Source organism: Chiloscyllium plagiosum, unplaced genomic scaffold (genome assembly GCF_037043375.1).
Source record: "Chiloscyllium plagiosum isolate Xiang-an unplaced genomic scaffold, Cpla_swu_hap1 HiC_scaffold_10, whole genome shotgun sequence".
NCBI classification, from domain to species: Eukaryota; Metazoa; Chordata; class Chondrichthyes; order Orectolobiformes; family Hemiscylliidae; genus Chiloscyllium; species Chiloscyllium plagiosum.
Window position 1 is genome coordinate 4,097,958 of NW_028270148.1, and position 14,561 is coordinate 4,112,518.

The following is a 14,561-nucleotide window of genomic DNA, read 5'->3' on the forward strand; positions in this document are numbered from 1 at the left end:
TCAGGGAGATGGTGTCAGTGTGAATCAGTCAGGGAGCTGGTGTCAGTGTGAATCAGTCAGGGAGCTGGTGTCAGTGTGAATCAGTCAGGGAGATGGTGTCAGTGTGAATCAGTCAGGGAGCTGCTGTCAGTATGAATCAGTCAGGGAGCTGCTGTCAGTGTGAATCAGTCAGGGAGCTGCTGTCAGTGTGAATCAGTCAGGGAGCTGGTGTCAGTGTGAATCAGTCAGGGAGCTGGTGTCAGTGTGAATCAGTCAGGGAGCTGGTGTCAGTGTGAATCAGTCAGGGAGCTGGTGTCAGTGTGAATCAGTCAGGGAGCTGCTGTCAGTATGAATCAGTCAGGGAGATGGTGTCAGTGTGAATCAGTCAGGGAGCTGGTGTCAGTGTGAATCAGTCAGGGAGCTGCTGTCAGTGTGAATCAGTCAGGGAGATGGTGTCAGTGTGAATCAGTCAGGGAGCTGGTGTCAGTGTGAATCAGTCAGGGAGCTGGTGTCAGTGTGAATCAGTCAGGGAGCTGGTGTCAGTGTGAATCAGTCAGGGAGATGGTGTCAGTGTGAATCAGTCAGGGAGCTGGTGTCAGTGTGAATCAGTCTGGAAGCTGGTGTCAGTGTGAATCAGTCTGGGAGATGGTGTCAGTGTGAATCAGTCAGGGAGCTGGTGTCAGTGTGAATCAGTCAGGGAGCTGCTGTCAGTGCGAATCAGTCAGGGAGCTGGTGTCAGTGTGAATCAGTCAGGGAGCTGGTGTCAGTGTGAATCAGTCAGGGAGATGGTGTCAGTGTGAATCAGTCAGGGAGATGGTGTCAGTGTGAATCAGTCAGGGAGCTGGTGTCAGTGTGAATCAGTCAGGGAGCTGGTGTCAGTGTGAATCAGTCAGGGAGATGGTGTCAGTGTGAATCAGTCAGGGAGATGGTGTCAGTGTGAATCAGTCTGGGAGATGGTGTCAGTGTGAATCAGTCAGGGAGCTGCTGTCAGTGTGAATCAGTCAGAGAGATGGTGTCAGTGTGAATCAGTCAGGGAGATGGTGTCAGTGTGAATCAGTCTGGGAGATGGTGTCAGTGTGAATCAGTCAGGGAGATGGTGTCAGTGTGAATCAGTCTGGGAGATGGTGTCAGTGTGAATCAGTCAGGGAGCTGGTGTCAGTGTGAATCAGTCAGGGAGATGGTGTCAGTGTGAATCAGTCAGGGAGATGGTGTCAGTGTGAATCAGTCAGGGAGATGGTGTCAGTGTGAATCAGTCTGGGAGATGGTGTCAGTGTGAATCAGTCAGGGAGCTGGTGTCAGTGTGAATCAGTCTGGGAGCTGGTGTCAGTGTGAATCAGTCAGGGAGATGGTGTCAGTGTGAATCAGTCTGGGAGCTGGTGTCAGTGTGAATCAGTCAGGGAGCTGCTGTCAGTGTGAATTAGTCAGGGAGATGGTGTCAGTGTGAATCAGTCAGGGAGATGGTGTCAGTGTGAATCAGTCAGGGAGATGGTGTCAGTGTGAATCAGTCAGGGAGATGGTGTCAGTGTGAATCAGTCAGGGAGCTGCTGTCAGTGTGAATCAGTCTGGGAGCTGGTGTCAGTGTGAATCAGTCAGGGAGATGGTGTCAGTGTGAATCAGTCAGGGAGCTGGTGTCAGTGTGAATCAGTCAGGGAGATGGTGTCAGTGTGAATCAGTCTGGGAGATGGTGTCAGTGTGAATCAGTCAGGGAGATGGTGTCAGTGTGAATCAGTCTGGGAGATGGTGTCAGTGTGAATCAGTCAGGGAGCTGCTGTCAGTGTGAATCAGTCAGGGAGATGGTGTCAGTGTGAATCAGTCAGGGAGATGGTGTCAGTGTGAATCAGTCTGGGAGATGGTGTCAGTGTGAATCAGTCAGGGAGATGGTGTCAGTGTGAATCAGTCAGGGAGCTGGTGTCAGTGTGAATCAGTCAGGGAGCTGGTGTCAGTGTGAATCAGTCAGGGAGATGGTGTCAGTGTGAATCAGTCAGGGAGATGGTGTCAGTGTGAATCAGTCTGGGAGATGGTGTCAGTGTGAATCAGTCAGGGAGCTGCTGTCAGTGTGAATCAGTCAGGGAGATGGTGTCAGTGTGAATCAGTCAGGGAGATGGTGTCAGTGTGAATCAGTCTGGGAGATGGTGTCAGTGTGAATCAGTCAGGGAGCTGGTGTCAGTGTGAATCAGTCTGGGAGCTGGTGTCAGTGTGAATCAGTCAGGGAGATGGTGTCAGTGTGAATCAGTCTGGGAGCTGGTGTCAGTGTGAATCAGTCAGGGAGCTGCTGTCAGTGTGAATTAGTCAGGGAGATGGTGTCAGTGTGAATCAGTCAGGGAGATGGTGTCAGTGTGAATCAGTCAGGGAGATGGTGTCAGTGTGAATCAGTCAGGGAGATGGTGTCAGTGTGAATCAGTCAGGGAGCTGCTGTCAGTGTGAATCAGTCTGGGAGCTGGTGTCAGTGTGAATCAGTCAGGGAGATGGTGTCAGTGTGAATCAGTCAGGGAGCTGGTGTCAGTGTGAATCAGTCAGGGAGATGGTGTCAGTGTGAATCAGTCTGGGAGCTGGTGTCAGTGTGAATCAGTCAGGGAGATGGTGTCAGTGTGAATCAGTCAGGGAGATGGTGTCAGTGTGAATCAGTCAGGGAGCTGGTGTCAGTGTGAATCAGTCAGGGAGCTGGTGTCAGTGTGAATCAGTCTGGGAGCTGGTGTCAGTGTGAATCAGTCAGGGAGATGGTGTCAGTGTGAATCAGTCTGGGAGCTGGTGTCAGTGTGAATCAGTCAGGGAGATGGTGTCAGTGTGAATCAGTCAGGGAGCTGGTGTCAGTGTGAATCAGTCAGAGAGATGGTGTCAGTGCGAATCAGTCAGGGAGATGGTGTCAGTGCGAATCAGTCAGGGAGCTGGTGTCAGTGTGAATCAGTCAGGGAGATGGTGTCAGTGTGAATCAGTCAGGGAGCTGCTGTCAGTGCGAATCAGTCAGGGAGATGGTGTCAGTGTGAATCAGTCAGGGAGCTGGTGTCAGTGTGAATCAGTCAGGGAGCTGGTGTCAGTGCGAATCAGTCTGGGAGCTGGTGTCAGTGTGAATCAGTCAGCGAGCTGGTGTCAGTGTGAATCAGTCAGGGAGATGGTGTCAGTGTGAATCAGTCTGGGAGCTGGTGTCAGTGTGAATCAGTCAGGGAGATGGTGTCAGTGTGAATCAGTCAGGGAGCTGGTGTCAGTGTGAATCAGTCAGGGAGATGGTGTCAGTGTGAATCAGTCAGGGAGATGGTGTCAGTGTGAATCAGTCAGGGAGCTGCTGTCAGTGTGAATTAGTCAGGGAGATGGTGTCAGTGTGAATCAGTCAGGGAGATGGTGTCAGTGTGAATCAGTCAGGGAGCTGCTGTCAGTGTGAATTAGTCAGGGAGATGGTGTCAGTGTGAATCAGTCAGGGAGCTGCTGTTAGTGTGAATCAGTCTGGGAGCTGGTGTCAGTGTGAATCAGTCAGGGAGCTGGTGTCAGTGTGAATCAGTCAGGGAGATGGTGTCAATGTGAATCAGTCAGGGAGATGCTGTCAGTGTGAATCAGTCAGGGAGCTGGTGTCAGTGTGAATCAGTCAGGGAGATGGTGTCAGTGTGAATCAGTCAGGGAGATGGTGTCAGTGTGAATCAGTCAGGGAGATGGTGTCAGTGTGAATCAGTCAGGGAGCTGGTGTCGGTGTGAATCAGTCAGGGAGATGGTGTCAGTGTGAATCAGTCAGGGAGCTGGTGTCAGTGTGAATCAGTCTGGGAGCTGGTGTCAGTGTGAATCAGTCAGGGAGATGGTGTCAGTGTGAATCAGTCAGGGAGCTGCTGTCAGTGTGAATTAGTCAGGGAGATGGTGTCAGTGTGAATCAGTCAGGGAGATGGTGTCAGTGTGAATCAGTCAGGGAGATGGTGTCAGTGTGAATCAGTCAGGGAGATGGTGTCAGTGTGAATCAGTCAGGGAGCTGCTGTCAGTGTGAATTAGTCAGGGAGATGGTGTCAGTGTGAATCAGTCAGGGAGCTGCTGTTAGTGTGAATCAGTCTGGGAGCTGGTGTCAGTGTGAATCAGTCAGGGAGCTGGTGTCAGTGTGAATCAGTCAGGGAGATGGTGTCAATGTGAATCAGTCAGGGAGATGCTGTCAGTGTGAATCAGTCAGGGAGCTGGTGTCAGTGTGAATCAGTCAGGGAGCTGCTGTCAGTGTGAATCAGTCAGGGAGCTGGTGTCAGTGTGAATCAGTCAGGGAGCTGGTGTCAGTCTGAATCAGTCAGGGAGATGGTGTCAGTGTGAATCAGTCAGGGAGCTGGTGTCGGTGTGAATCAGTCAGGGAGATGGTGTCAGTGTGAATCAGTCAGGGAGCTGGTGTCAGTGTGAATCAGTCAGGGAGCTGGTGTCAGTGTGAATCAGTCTGGGAGCTGGTGTCAGTGTGAATCAGTCAGGGAGATGGTGTCAGTGTGAATCAGTCAGGGAGCTGGTGTCAGTGTGAATCAGTCAGGGAGATGGTGTCAGTGTGAATCAGTCAGGGAGATGGTGTCAGTGTGAATCAGTCAGGGAGATGGTGTCAGTGTGAATCAGTCAGGGAGATGGTGTCAGTGTGAATCAGTCAGGGAGCTGCTGTCAGTGTGAATCAGTCAGGGAGATGGTGTCAGTGTGAATCAGTCAGGGAGATGGTGTCAGTGTGAATCAGTCAGGGAGCTGGTGTCAGTGTGAATCAGTCAGGGAGATGGTGTCAGTGTGAATCAGTCAGGGAGATGGTGTCAGTGTGAATCAGTCAGGGAGATGGTGTCAGTGTGAATCAGTCAGGGAGATGGTGTCAGTGTGAATCAGTCAGGGAGATGGTGTCAGTGTGAATCAGTCAGGGAGCTGCTGTTAGTGTGAATCAGTCTGGGAGCTGGTGTCAGTGTGAATCAGTCAGGGAGCTGCTGTCAGTGTGAATCAGTCAGGGAGATGGTGTCAGTGTGAATCAGTCAGGGAGCTGGTGTCAGTGTGAATCAGTCAGGGAGCTGGTGTCAGTGTGAATCAGTCAGGGAGATGGTGTCAGTGTGAATCAGTCAGGGAGCTGGTGTCAGTGTGAATCAGTCAGGGAGATGGTGTCAGTGTGAATCAGTCAGGGAGATGGTGTCAGTGTGAATCAGTCAGGGAGCTGGTGTCAGTGTGAATCAGTCAGGGAGATGGTGTCAGTGTGAATCAGTCAGGGAGATGGTGTCAGTGTGAATCAGTCAGGGAGATGGTGTCAGTGTGAATCAGTCAGGGAGATGGTGTCAGTGTGAATCAGTCAGGGAGATGGTGTCAGTGTGAATCAGTCAGGGAGATGGTGTCAGTGTGAATCAGTTCCCCCTCTGCCTCCTGTAAATAAGTGAAAGCATCTGGAGAAGGAAGATTGAGAAACAGCATCTGAGCAGCACAAGAATCAAATCAGAAAACCCTGTGGATAGGGAACTCTGAACTGTCTTCCCACTCTTTCCCGCTGTCCACAACACCCATGTTTTTATCTGTATCTGTTAATGTGTGAAAGGGAGGGTTTATAAGACAGTATGAGTTTTATCTGGGAGCATTATATGTTAACTGCTCATCTTTGTTTCCCTGTAACTGGATTCTATTTCTTGGTAATAAACAGGACCTCTTGTTAGGGAGAGAAACCTGGTCTGTGCTCTCTGACAATCTGGGTCTTAGAATTAGACAACTGTGGAATTGTTAAAAACTTTAACTTGAGGTGGTAACTGCAGAATCGTGGGATTTCATTTCCAGCATGCTGTCCCAGTGAGATCTAAGACATGTTTCCTGTCTCTACTCTCTCTTAATGCTCAAACATTTTCTGTCAAGTTACCCAGTGTGCTTCCGTTAACATCGGAAAAAACCCTCCCATTGACAGACAGTGAGACAAGATTGCGGAATGGATAGGCTCCTGGCAAAAGTCGTTATCTACCTTCATACTGTCCTGCAGCTGTTTCGGGAAGAACAAATCGAGACCAACCTCTTTCCTGCAACAGAAAAGAAACCTGAGGACAGTGTGGGCTTATATTGTGGCTTCATCGTCCGGGACTCATCAGGTTACACACTCAAAGGAACAGACAGAGCATTCACAGGAGACCCTGTCACATCTGGATGAGGACCCAGACTTGGATGGAGTCCCGGTTATACACGAGGGACTTACATTCTGCTGAAAGGAACATCAAGAAAACATTGTCCTAGTTCAATGCAATCAGGATCTGGATTGGACCTCCAAATCACCTTTTCTCCAAAACCAGCTCTCGAGATCAGAAACGCGGGCAGATCCCCAGTGAGCCCTTCCTCAATCCCCTGGTTGTCTGAACAGAATATTCGAACCAAAATCCCAACAGACCCACACTTACTCCAACAACTCAAAATTGGATTTCTTCTCCAGCGCCTTCGGGGGCATGTCCTTATAAAACCTCCTGAGAACAGACAGTAAAAACAGAAAACATTTATTCAAAACTTCAACACTACAAGGTTAGACATTCCCATGAAACTGTGGATCGATTCCAACAGTGTGAAGGAGAGGGGTTACTGAGAGACAGCGCGAAGGAGCTGGAGTAACATCAGTAGAGACACAGTAATACAAGGCAGTGGGGAGTGGGGTGGGGGAGGGGGTGGGAGTGGAGTCCCTGTATGATTAATTTATTGATGGCATTAATTTGACCTGATGACATGTGATTGTTGCTGAATTAAACCTTGGTGGCAGTGTGAAGCCGACACCTCCTACGAATGAGCTGGAGATTGCTGCCAAAAATGCAGTAACATTTTCAGTGTGTTCGTGAAGGTGTTTTCAGTGTGTACGTGACAGTGTTTTCAGTGTGTACGTGACGGTGTTTTCAGTGTGAACATGACGGTGTTTTCAGTGTGTACGTGACAGTGTTTTCAGTGTGTACGTGACGGTGTTTTCAGTGTGAACATGACGGTGTTTTCAGTGTGTACGTGACGGTGTTTTCAGTGTGAACGTGACGATGTTTTCAGTGTGAACGTGACGGTGTTTTCAGTGTGAACGTGACGATGTTTTCAGTGTGAACATGACGGTGTTTTCAGCGTGTACGTGACGATGATTTCAGTGTGAACGTGACGAGGATTTCAGTGTGAACGTGACGGTGTTTTCAGTGTGAACGTGACGATGTTTTCAGTGTGAACGTGACGATGTTTTCAGTGTGAACGTGACGATGTTTTCAGCGTGTACGTGACGGTGTTTTCAGCGTGAACGTGACGGTGTTTTCAGTGTGAACATGACGGTGTTTTCAGTGTGTAGGTGACGGTGTTTTCAGCGTGAACGTGACGGTGTTTTCAGCGTGAACATGACGATGTTTTCAGCGTGAACATGACGGTGTTTTCAGTGTGAACGTGACGGTGTTTTCAGTGTGAACGTGACGATGTTTTCAGTGTGAACGTGACGGTGTTTTCAGTGTGAACGTGACGGTGTTTTCAGTGTGAACGTGACGATGTTTTCAGTGTGTCCGTGACGGTGTTTTCAGTGTGAACGTGACGGTGTTTTCAGTGTGAACGTGACGGTGTTTTCAGTGTGTACGTGACGGTGTTTTCAGCGTGTACGTGACGGTGTTTTCAGCGTGAACGTGACGGTGTTTACAGCGTGTACGTGACGATGTTTTCAGTGTGAACGTGACGGTGTTTTCAGCGTGTACGTGACGGTGTTTTCAGCGTGAACGTGACGGTGTTTTCAGTGTGAACGTGACGATGATTTCAGTGTGAACGTGACGATGTTTTCAGTGTGAACGTGACGATGATTTCAGTGTGAACGTGACGGTGTTTTCAGCGTGAACGTGACGATGTTTTCAGTGTGAACGTGACAATGATTTCAGTGTGAACGTGACGATGTTTTCAGTGTGAACGTGACGATGTTTTCAGTGTGAACGTGACGGTGTTTTCAGCGTAAACGTGACGATGTTTTCAGTGTGAACGTGACGATGTTTTCAGTGTGAACGTGATGGTGTTTTCAGTGTGAACGTGACGATGTTTTCAGTGTGAACGTGACGGTGTTTTCAGCGTGTACGTGACGATGATTTCAGTGTGAACGTGACGAGGATTTCAGTGTGAACGTGACGGTGTTTTCAGTGTGAACGTGACGATGTTTTCAGTGTGAACGTGACGATGTTTTCAGTGTGAACGTGACGATGTTTTCAGCGTGAACGTGACGATGTTTTCAGCGTGTACGTGACGGTGTTTTCAGCGTGTACGTGACGGTGTTTTCAGCGTGAACGTGACGGTGTTTTCAGCGTGAACGTGACGGTGTTTTCAGCGTGTACGTGACGATGATTTCAGCGTGTACGTGACGATGATTTCAGTGTGAACGTGACGAGGATTTCAGTGTGAACGTGACGGTGTTTTCAGTGTGAACGTGACGATGTTTTCAGTGTGAACGTGACGGTGTTTTCAGCGTGAACGTGACGGTGTTTTCAGCGTGAACGTGACGGTGTTTTCAGCGTGAACGTGACGGTGTTTTCAGCGTGTACGTGACGGTGTTTTCAGCGTGTACGTGACGGTGTTTTCAGCGTGAACGTGACGATGTTTTCAGTGTGAACGTGACGATGTTTTCAGTGTGAACGTGACGGTGTTTTCAGTGTGAACGTGACGGTGTTTTCAGTGTGAACGTGACGGTGTTTTCAGTGTGAACGTGACGGTATTTTCAGCGTGTACGTGACGGTGTTTTCAGCGTGTACGTGACGGTGTTTTCAGCGTGAACGTGACGGTGTTTTCAGCGTGTACGTGACGGTGTTTTCAGCGTGAACGTGACGGTGTTTTCAGCGTGTACGTGACGGTGTTTTCAGCGTGAACGTGACGGTGTTTTCAGCGTGAACGTGACGATGTTTTCAGCGTGAATGTGACAATGATTTCAGTGTGAACGTGACGATGTTTTCAGTGTGAACGTGACGATGTTTTCAGTGTGAACGTGACGGTGTTTTCAGCGTGAACGTGACGATGTTTTCAGCGTGAACGTGACGATGTTTTCAGTGTGAACGTGACGATGATTTCAGTGTGAACGTGACGGTGTTTTCAGTGTGAACGTGACGGTGTTTTCAGTGTGAACGTGACGATGTTTTCAGCGTGAACGTGACGATGATTTCAGCGTGAACGTGACGATGATTTCAGTGTGAACGTGACGGTGTTTTCAGCGTGAACGTGACGATGATTTCAGTGTGAACGTGACGGTGTTTTCAGTGTGAACGTGACGGTGTTTTCAGTGTGAACGTGACGGTGTTTTCAGTGTGAACGTGACGATGTTTTCAGTGTGTCCGTGACGGTGTTTTCAGTGTGAACGTGACGGTGTTTTCAGTGTGAACGTGACGGTGTTTTCAGTGTGAACGTGACGGTATTTTCAGCGTGTACGTGACGGTATTTTCAGCGTGTACGTGACGGTGTTTTCAGCGTGAACGTGACGATGATTTCAGCGTGAACGTGACGATGATTTCAGCGTGAACGTGACGATGATTTCAGTGTGAACGTGACGGTGTTTTCAGCGTGAACGTGACGATGTTTTCAGTGTGAATGTGACAATGATTTCAGTGTGAACGTGACGATGTTTTCAGTGTGAACGTGACGATGTTTTCAGTGTGAACGTGACGGTGTTTTCAGCGTGAACGTGACGATGTTTTCAGTGTGAACGTGACGATGTTTTCAGTGTGAACGTGACGATGATTTCAGTGTGAACGTGACGATGATTTCAGTGTGAACGTGACGGTGTTTTCAGCGTGAACGTGACGATGTTTTCAGCGTGAACGTGACGATGATTTCAGTGTGAACGTGACGATGATTTCAGTGTGAACGTGACGATGATTTCAGTGTGAACGTGACGGTGTTTTCAGCATGAACGTGACGATGATTTCAGTGTGAACGTGACGGTGTTTTCAGTGTGAACGTGACGATGATTTCAGTGTGAACGTGACGATGATTTCAGTGTGAACGTGACGGTGTTTTCAGTGTGAACGTGACGGTGTTTTCAGTGTGAACGTGACGGTGTTTTCAGTGTGTACGTGACGGTGTTTTCAGCGTGTACGTGACGATGATTTCAGTGTGAACGTGACGGTGTTTTCAGTGTGAACGTGACGGTGTTTTCAGCGTGAACGTGACGATGTTTTCAGCGTGTACATGACGGTGTTTTCAGTGTGTATGTGACGGTGTTTTCAGTGTGAACGTGACGATGATTTCAGTGTGAACGTGACGATGTTTTCAGTGTGAACGTGACGATGATTTCAGTGTGAACGTGACGGTGTTTTCATCGTGAACGTGACGATGTTTTCAGCGTGAACGTGACGATGATTTCAGTGTGAACGTGACGATGATTTCAGTGTGTTCGTGAAGGTGTTTTCAGCGTGAACGTGACGATGTTTTCAGCGTGGACGTGACGGTGTTTTCAGCGTGTACGTGACGATGATTTCAGTGTGAACGTGACGGTGTTTTCAGTGTGAACGTGACGATGTTTTCAGTGTGAACGTGACGATGATTTCAGTGTGAACGTGACGGTGTTTTCAGTGTGAACGTGACGGTGTTTTCAGCGTGTACGTGACGATGATTTCAGTGTGAACGTGACGGTGTTTTCAGTGTGAACGTGACGGTGTTTTCAGCGTGAACGTGACGGTGTTTTCAGCGTGTACGTGACGGTGTTTTCAGCGTGTATGTGACGGTGTTTTCAGCGTGATCGTGACGATGTTTTCAGTGTGAACGTGATGATGTTTTCAGTGTGAATGTGACGATGTTTTCAGTGTGAACGTGACGATGATTTCAGTGTGAACGTGACGGTGTTTTCAGCGTGAACGTGACGATGTTTTCAGCGTGAACGTGACGATGATTTCAGTGTGAACGTGACGATGATTTCAGTGTGTTCGTGAAGGTGTTTTCAGCGTGAACGTGACGATGCTTTCAGCGTGTACGTGACGGTGTTTTCAGCGTGTACGTGACGATGATTTCAGTGTGAACGTGACGGTGTTTTCAGTGTGAACGTGACGATGATTTCAGTGTGAACGTGACGGTGTTTTCAGTGTGAACGTGACGATGTTTTCAGCGTGTACGTGACGGTGTTTTCAGCGTGTACGTGACGATGATTTCAGTGTGAACGTGACGGTGTTTTCAGCGTGTACGTGACGATGATTTCAGTGTGAACGTGACGATGATTTCTGTGTGAACGTGACGGTGTTTTCAGTGTGAACGTGACGGTGTTTTCAGTGTGAACGTGACGATGTTTTCAGTGTGAACGTGACGATGATTTCAGTGTGTACATGATGGTGTTTTCAGTGTGTACGTGTCGGTGTTTTCAGTGTGTACGTGTCGGTGTTTTCAGTGTGTACATGACGGTGTTTTCATTGTGTACGTGACGGTGTTTTCAGTGTGTACGTGTCGGTGTTTTCAGCGTGTACGTGTCGGTGTTTTCAGCGTGTACGTGACGGTGTTTTCAGCGTGTACGTGACGGTGTTTTCAGCGTGTACGTGACGGTGTTTTCAGCGTGTACGTGACGGTGTTTTCAGCGTGTACGTGACGGTGTTTTCAGTGTGAACGTGACGGTGTTTTCAGTGTGAACGTGACGGTGTTTTCAGTGTGAACGTGACGGTGTTTTCAGCGTGTACGTGACGGTGTTTTCAGTGTGAACGTGACGATGTTTTCAGTGTGAACGTGACGATGTTTTCAGTGTGAACGTGACGATGATTTCAGTGTGAACGTGACGGTGTTTTCAGTGTGAACGTGACGATGATTTCAGTGTGAACGTGACGGTGTTTTCAGCGTGTACGTGACGATGATTTCAGTGTGAACGTGACGAGGATTTCAGTGTGAACGTGACGATGTTTTCAGTGTGAACGTGACGATGTTTTCAGTGTGAACGTGACGATGTTTTCAGTGTGAACGTGACGGTGTTTTCAGTGTGAACGTGACGGTGTTTTCAGTGTGAACGTGACGGTGTTTTCAGCGTGAACGTGACGGTGTTTTCAGCGTGTACGTGACGATGATTTCAGTGTGAACGTGACGGTGTTTTCAGCGTGTACGTGACGATGATTTCAGTGTGAACGTGACGAGGATTTCAGTGTGAACGTGACGATGTTTTCAGTGTGAACGTGACGATGTTTTCAGTGTGAACGTGACGATGTTTTCAGTGTGTATGTGTTTTCGTGTGTACGTGACGATGTTTTCAGCGTGAACGTGACAATGTTTTCAGTGTGAACGTGACGATGATTTCAGTGTGAACGTGACGGTGTTTTCGTGTGTACGTGACGGTGTTTTCAGTGTGTACGTGACGGTGTTTTCAGTGTGTACGTTACGGTGTTTTCAGTGTGAACGTGACAATGTTTTCAGTGTGAACGTGACGATGATTTCAGTGTGAACGTGACGGTGTTTTCGTGTGTACGTGACGGTGTTTTCAGTGTGAACGTGACGGTGTTTTCAGTGTGAACGTGACGGTGTTTTCAGTGTGAACGTGACGATGTTTTCAGTGTGAACGTGACGATGATTTCAGTGTGAACGTGACGGTGTTTTCGTGTGTACGTGACGGTGTTTTCAGTGTGAACGTGACGGTGTTTTCAGTGTGAACGTGACGGTGTTTTCAGTGTGTACGTGACGGTGTTTTCAGTGTGAACGTGACGATGTTTTCAGTGTGAACGTGACGATGATTTCAGTGTGAACGTGACGGTGTTTTCGTGTGTACGTGACGGTGTTTTCAGTGTGTACGTGACGGTGTTTTCAGTGTGTACGTTACGGTGTTTTCAGTGTGAACGTGACGATGTTTTCAGTGTGAACGTGACGATGATTTCAGTGTGAACGTGACGGTGTTTTCAGTGTGAACGTGACGATGTTTTCAGTGTGAACGTGACGATGTTTTCAGTGTGAATGTGACGATGATTTCAGTGTGAACGTGACGGTGTTTTCGTGTGTACGTGACGGTGTTTTCAGTGTGTACGTGACGGTGTTTTCAGTGTGTACGTGACGGTGTTTTCAGTGTGTACGTGACGGTGTTTTCAGTGTGAACGTGACAATGATTTCAGTGTGAACGTGACGATGTTTTCAGTGTGAACGTGACGATGTTTTCAGTGTGTACGTGACGATGATTTCAGTGTGAACGTGACAATGATTTCAGTGTGAACGTGACAATGATTTCAGTGTGAACGTGACGGTGTTTTCAGTGTGAACGTGACGGTGTTTTCAGTGTGAACGTGACAATGATTTCAGTGTGAACGTGACGATGTTTTCAGTGTGTACGTGACGATGATTTCAGTGTGAACGTGACAATGATTTCAGTGTGAACGTGACAATGATTTCAGTGTGAACGTGACGGTGTTTTCAGTGTGAACGTGACAATGATTTCAGTGTGAACGTGACAATGATTTCAGTGTGAACGTGACAATGATTTCAGTGTGTACGTGACGGTGTTTTCATCTTCAGAGAGTGAAGCTGCAGACTGAGATACATTTTATTTTGGTGCTAACGCTGCAGGCTGTAGGAAATTGAGCAATGCCATCACAGGAAGATGAGCTGCCTGTTCACCAGTGAGCTCTCAATGCCTTACTGTCCCATCAGGCAACATGCAGTGAAATTGGAGAGATGGCCTGGGGGCTAACAAATGTTGTATCCACCACCTCATTGATAACAAGCAGTTTCCGTGCAGAGCTTCCCTTCAGACTACCATCAGTTGTGCTTACAATTCTAGTTATTATTTCACCGATATCTGTCCAACTTCCTCATAGAAGATCCTCCAGCTTTTTTTTCTCATTTTTAATTAGCAAGCGATGCTTTCTGCATGTCTGTGGAGATGATATTTAACACAGGCCAGTTTCTAGCTGATTGATACAATAAGACCGAGATCCCAAAGGTTCAGTTGCCATCAGCTTTGGGCCTCATTTCTCCAAATGTGAAGATGGTGGAAAGCTGAGTGAACCAACAGAAGAAGAGAAAGAGAATGATCTCAAATCTCGAGCCAACACGTTGAGGATTAAAATGTGGCTTGGAGATAGTTATTGTTCTCTGTCCAATTCTGTATCAGGTTGGGAACCCCCAAGTGCACCAGGTCCGGGATACAGACAAAGGAGCTCTCCCTGTTGCCTGAGCTTCCCATTGGCTTCAGGTGGATACGGAGGATGAGCTGGAGGCCAGCACATTGCTCCATGTTGTACAGAGGGAGCCTTACCTGATCTCTAGGCAGCCCAACTTCATGGCTATGTCCTGATCGACTTGAGCAGCAACTTCCTGCATGTAGTCACTGCGTACCTATTGAGACAATGTCAGCAAATGAGACTCTCTGTGACCCGATCAACAGGAATGCACACTGGAGGGCTGTAGCACCCTGAAAGCACCAGGTCAACCAAAATGGGAGACTAAAGGTCGGAAGACTGCTCCACTAAAATGTTGGATGTTTTCAGTGGGAACGTCAAGATGTTTTCAGTGTGAGAATTATTGGGCTGTCTTTGCTGAGGGCTGACTTGTGTGCTTTAATTAAGTGCTGCTACCCAGCAGGTGATGAACTGAAGCGATGGTATGGGTGGGATGCTCTTCAGAGGGTAGATGCAGACTTTTTGGGCTGAATGGCTTCTTTCTGTGCTCATTCTATCAGTTCAAATGTACCAAGTTCTGGATAAGATCCAGGCTTGGGCTGATAAGAC

At 48.1% G+C, this 14,561-nt stretch overlaps 1 protein-coding gene across 4 annotated transcripts in view; it reads right to left on the reverse strand.

The window, feature by feature from the left end:
- The window catches only part of LOC122552545 (protein-tyrosine kinase 2-beta-like), a 186,278-nt gene that overhangs the window by 88,517 nt on the left and 83,200 nt on the right, over positions 1-14,561 (reverse strand). For all 4 annotated transcript variants that reach the window (XM_087991026.1, XM_087991025.1, XM_087991024.1 and 1 more), the window contains exons 5-7: positions 14,090-14,169; positions 6,315-6,377; positions 5,888-5,942 (exon numbers count right to left, since the gene is read on the reverse strand). In XM_087991026.1, the coding sequence (XP_087847152.1) occupies positions 5,888-5,942; positions 6,315-6,377; positions 14,090-14,169 (198 nt within the window). The remainder of the gene's footprint in view (positions 1-5,887; positions 5,943-6,314; positions 6,378-14,089; positions 14,170-14,561) is intronic.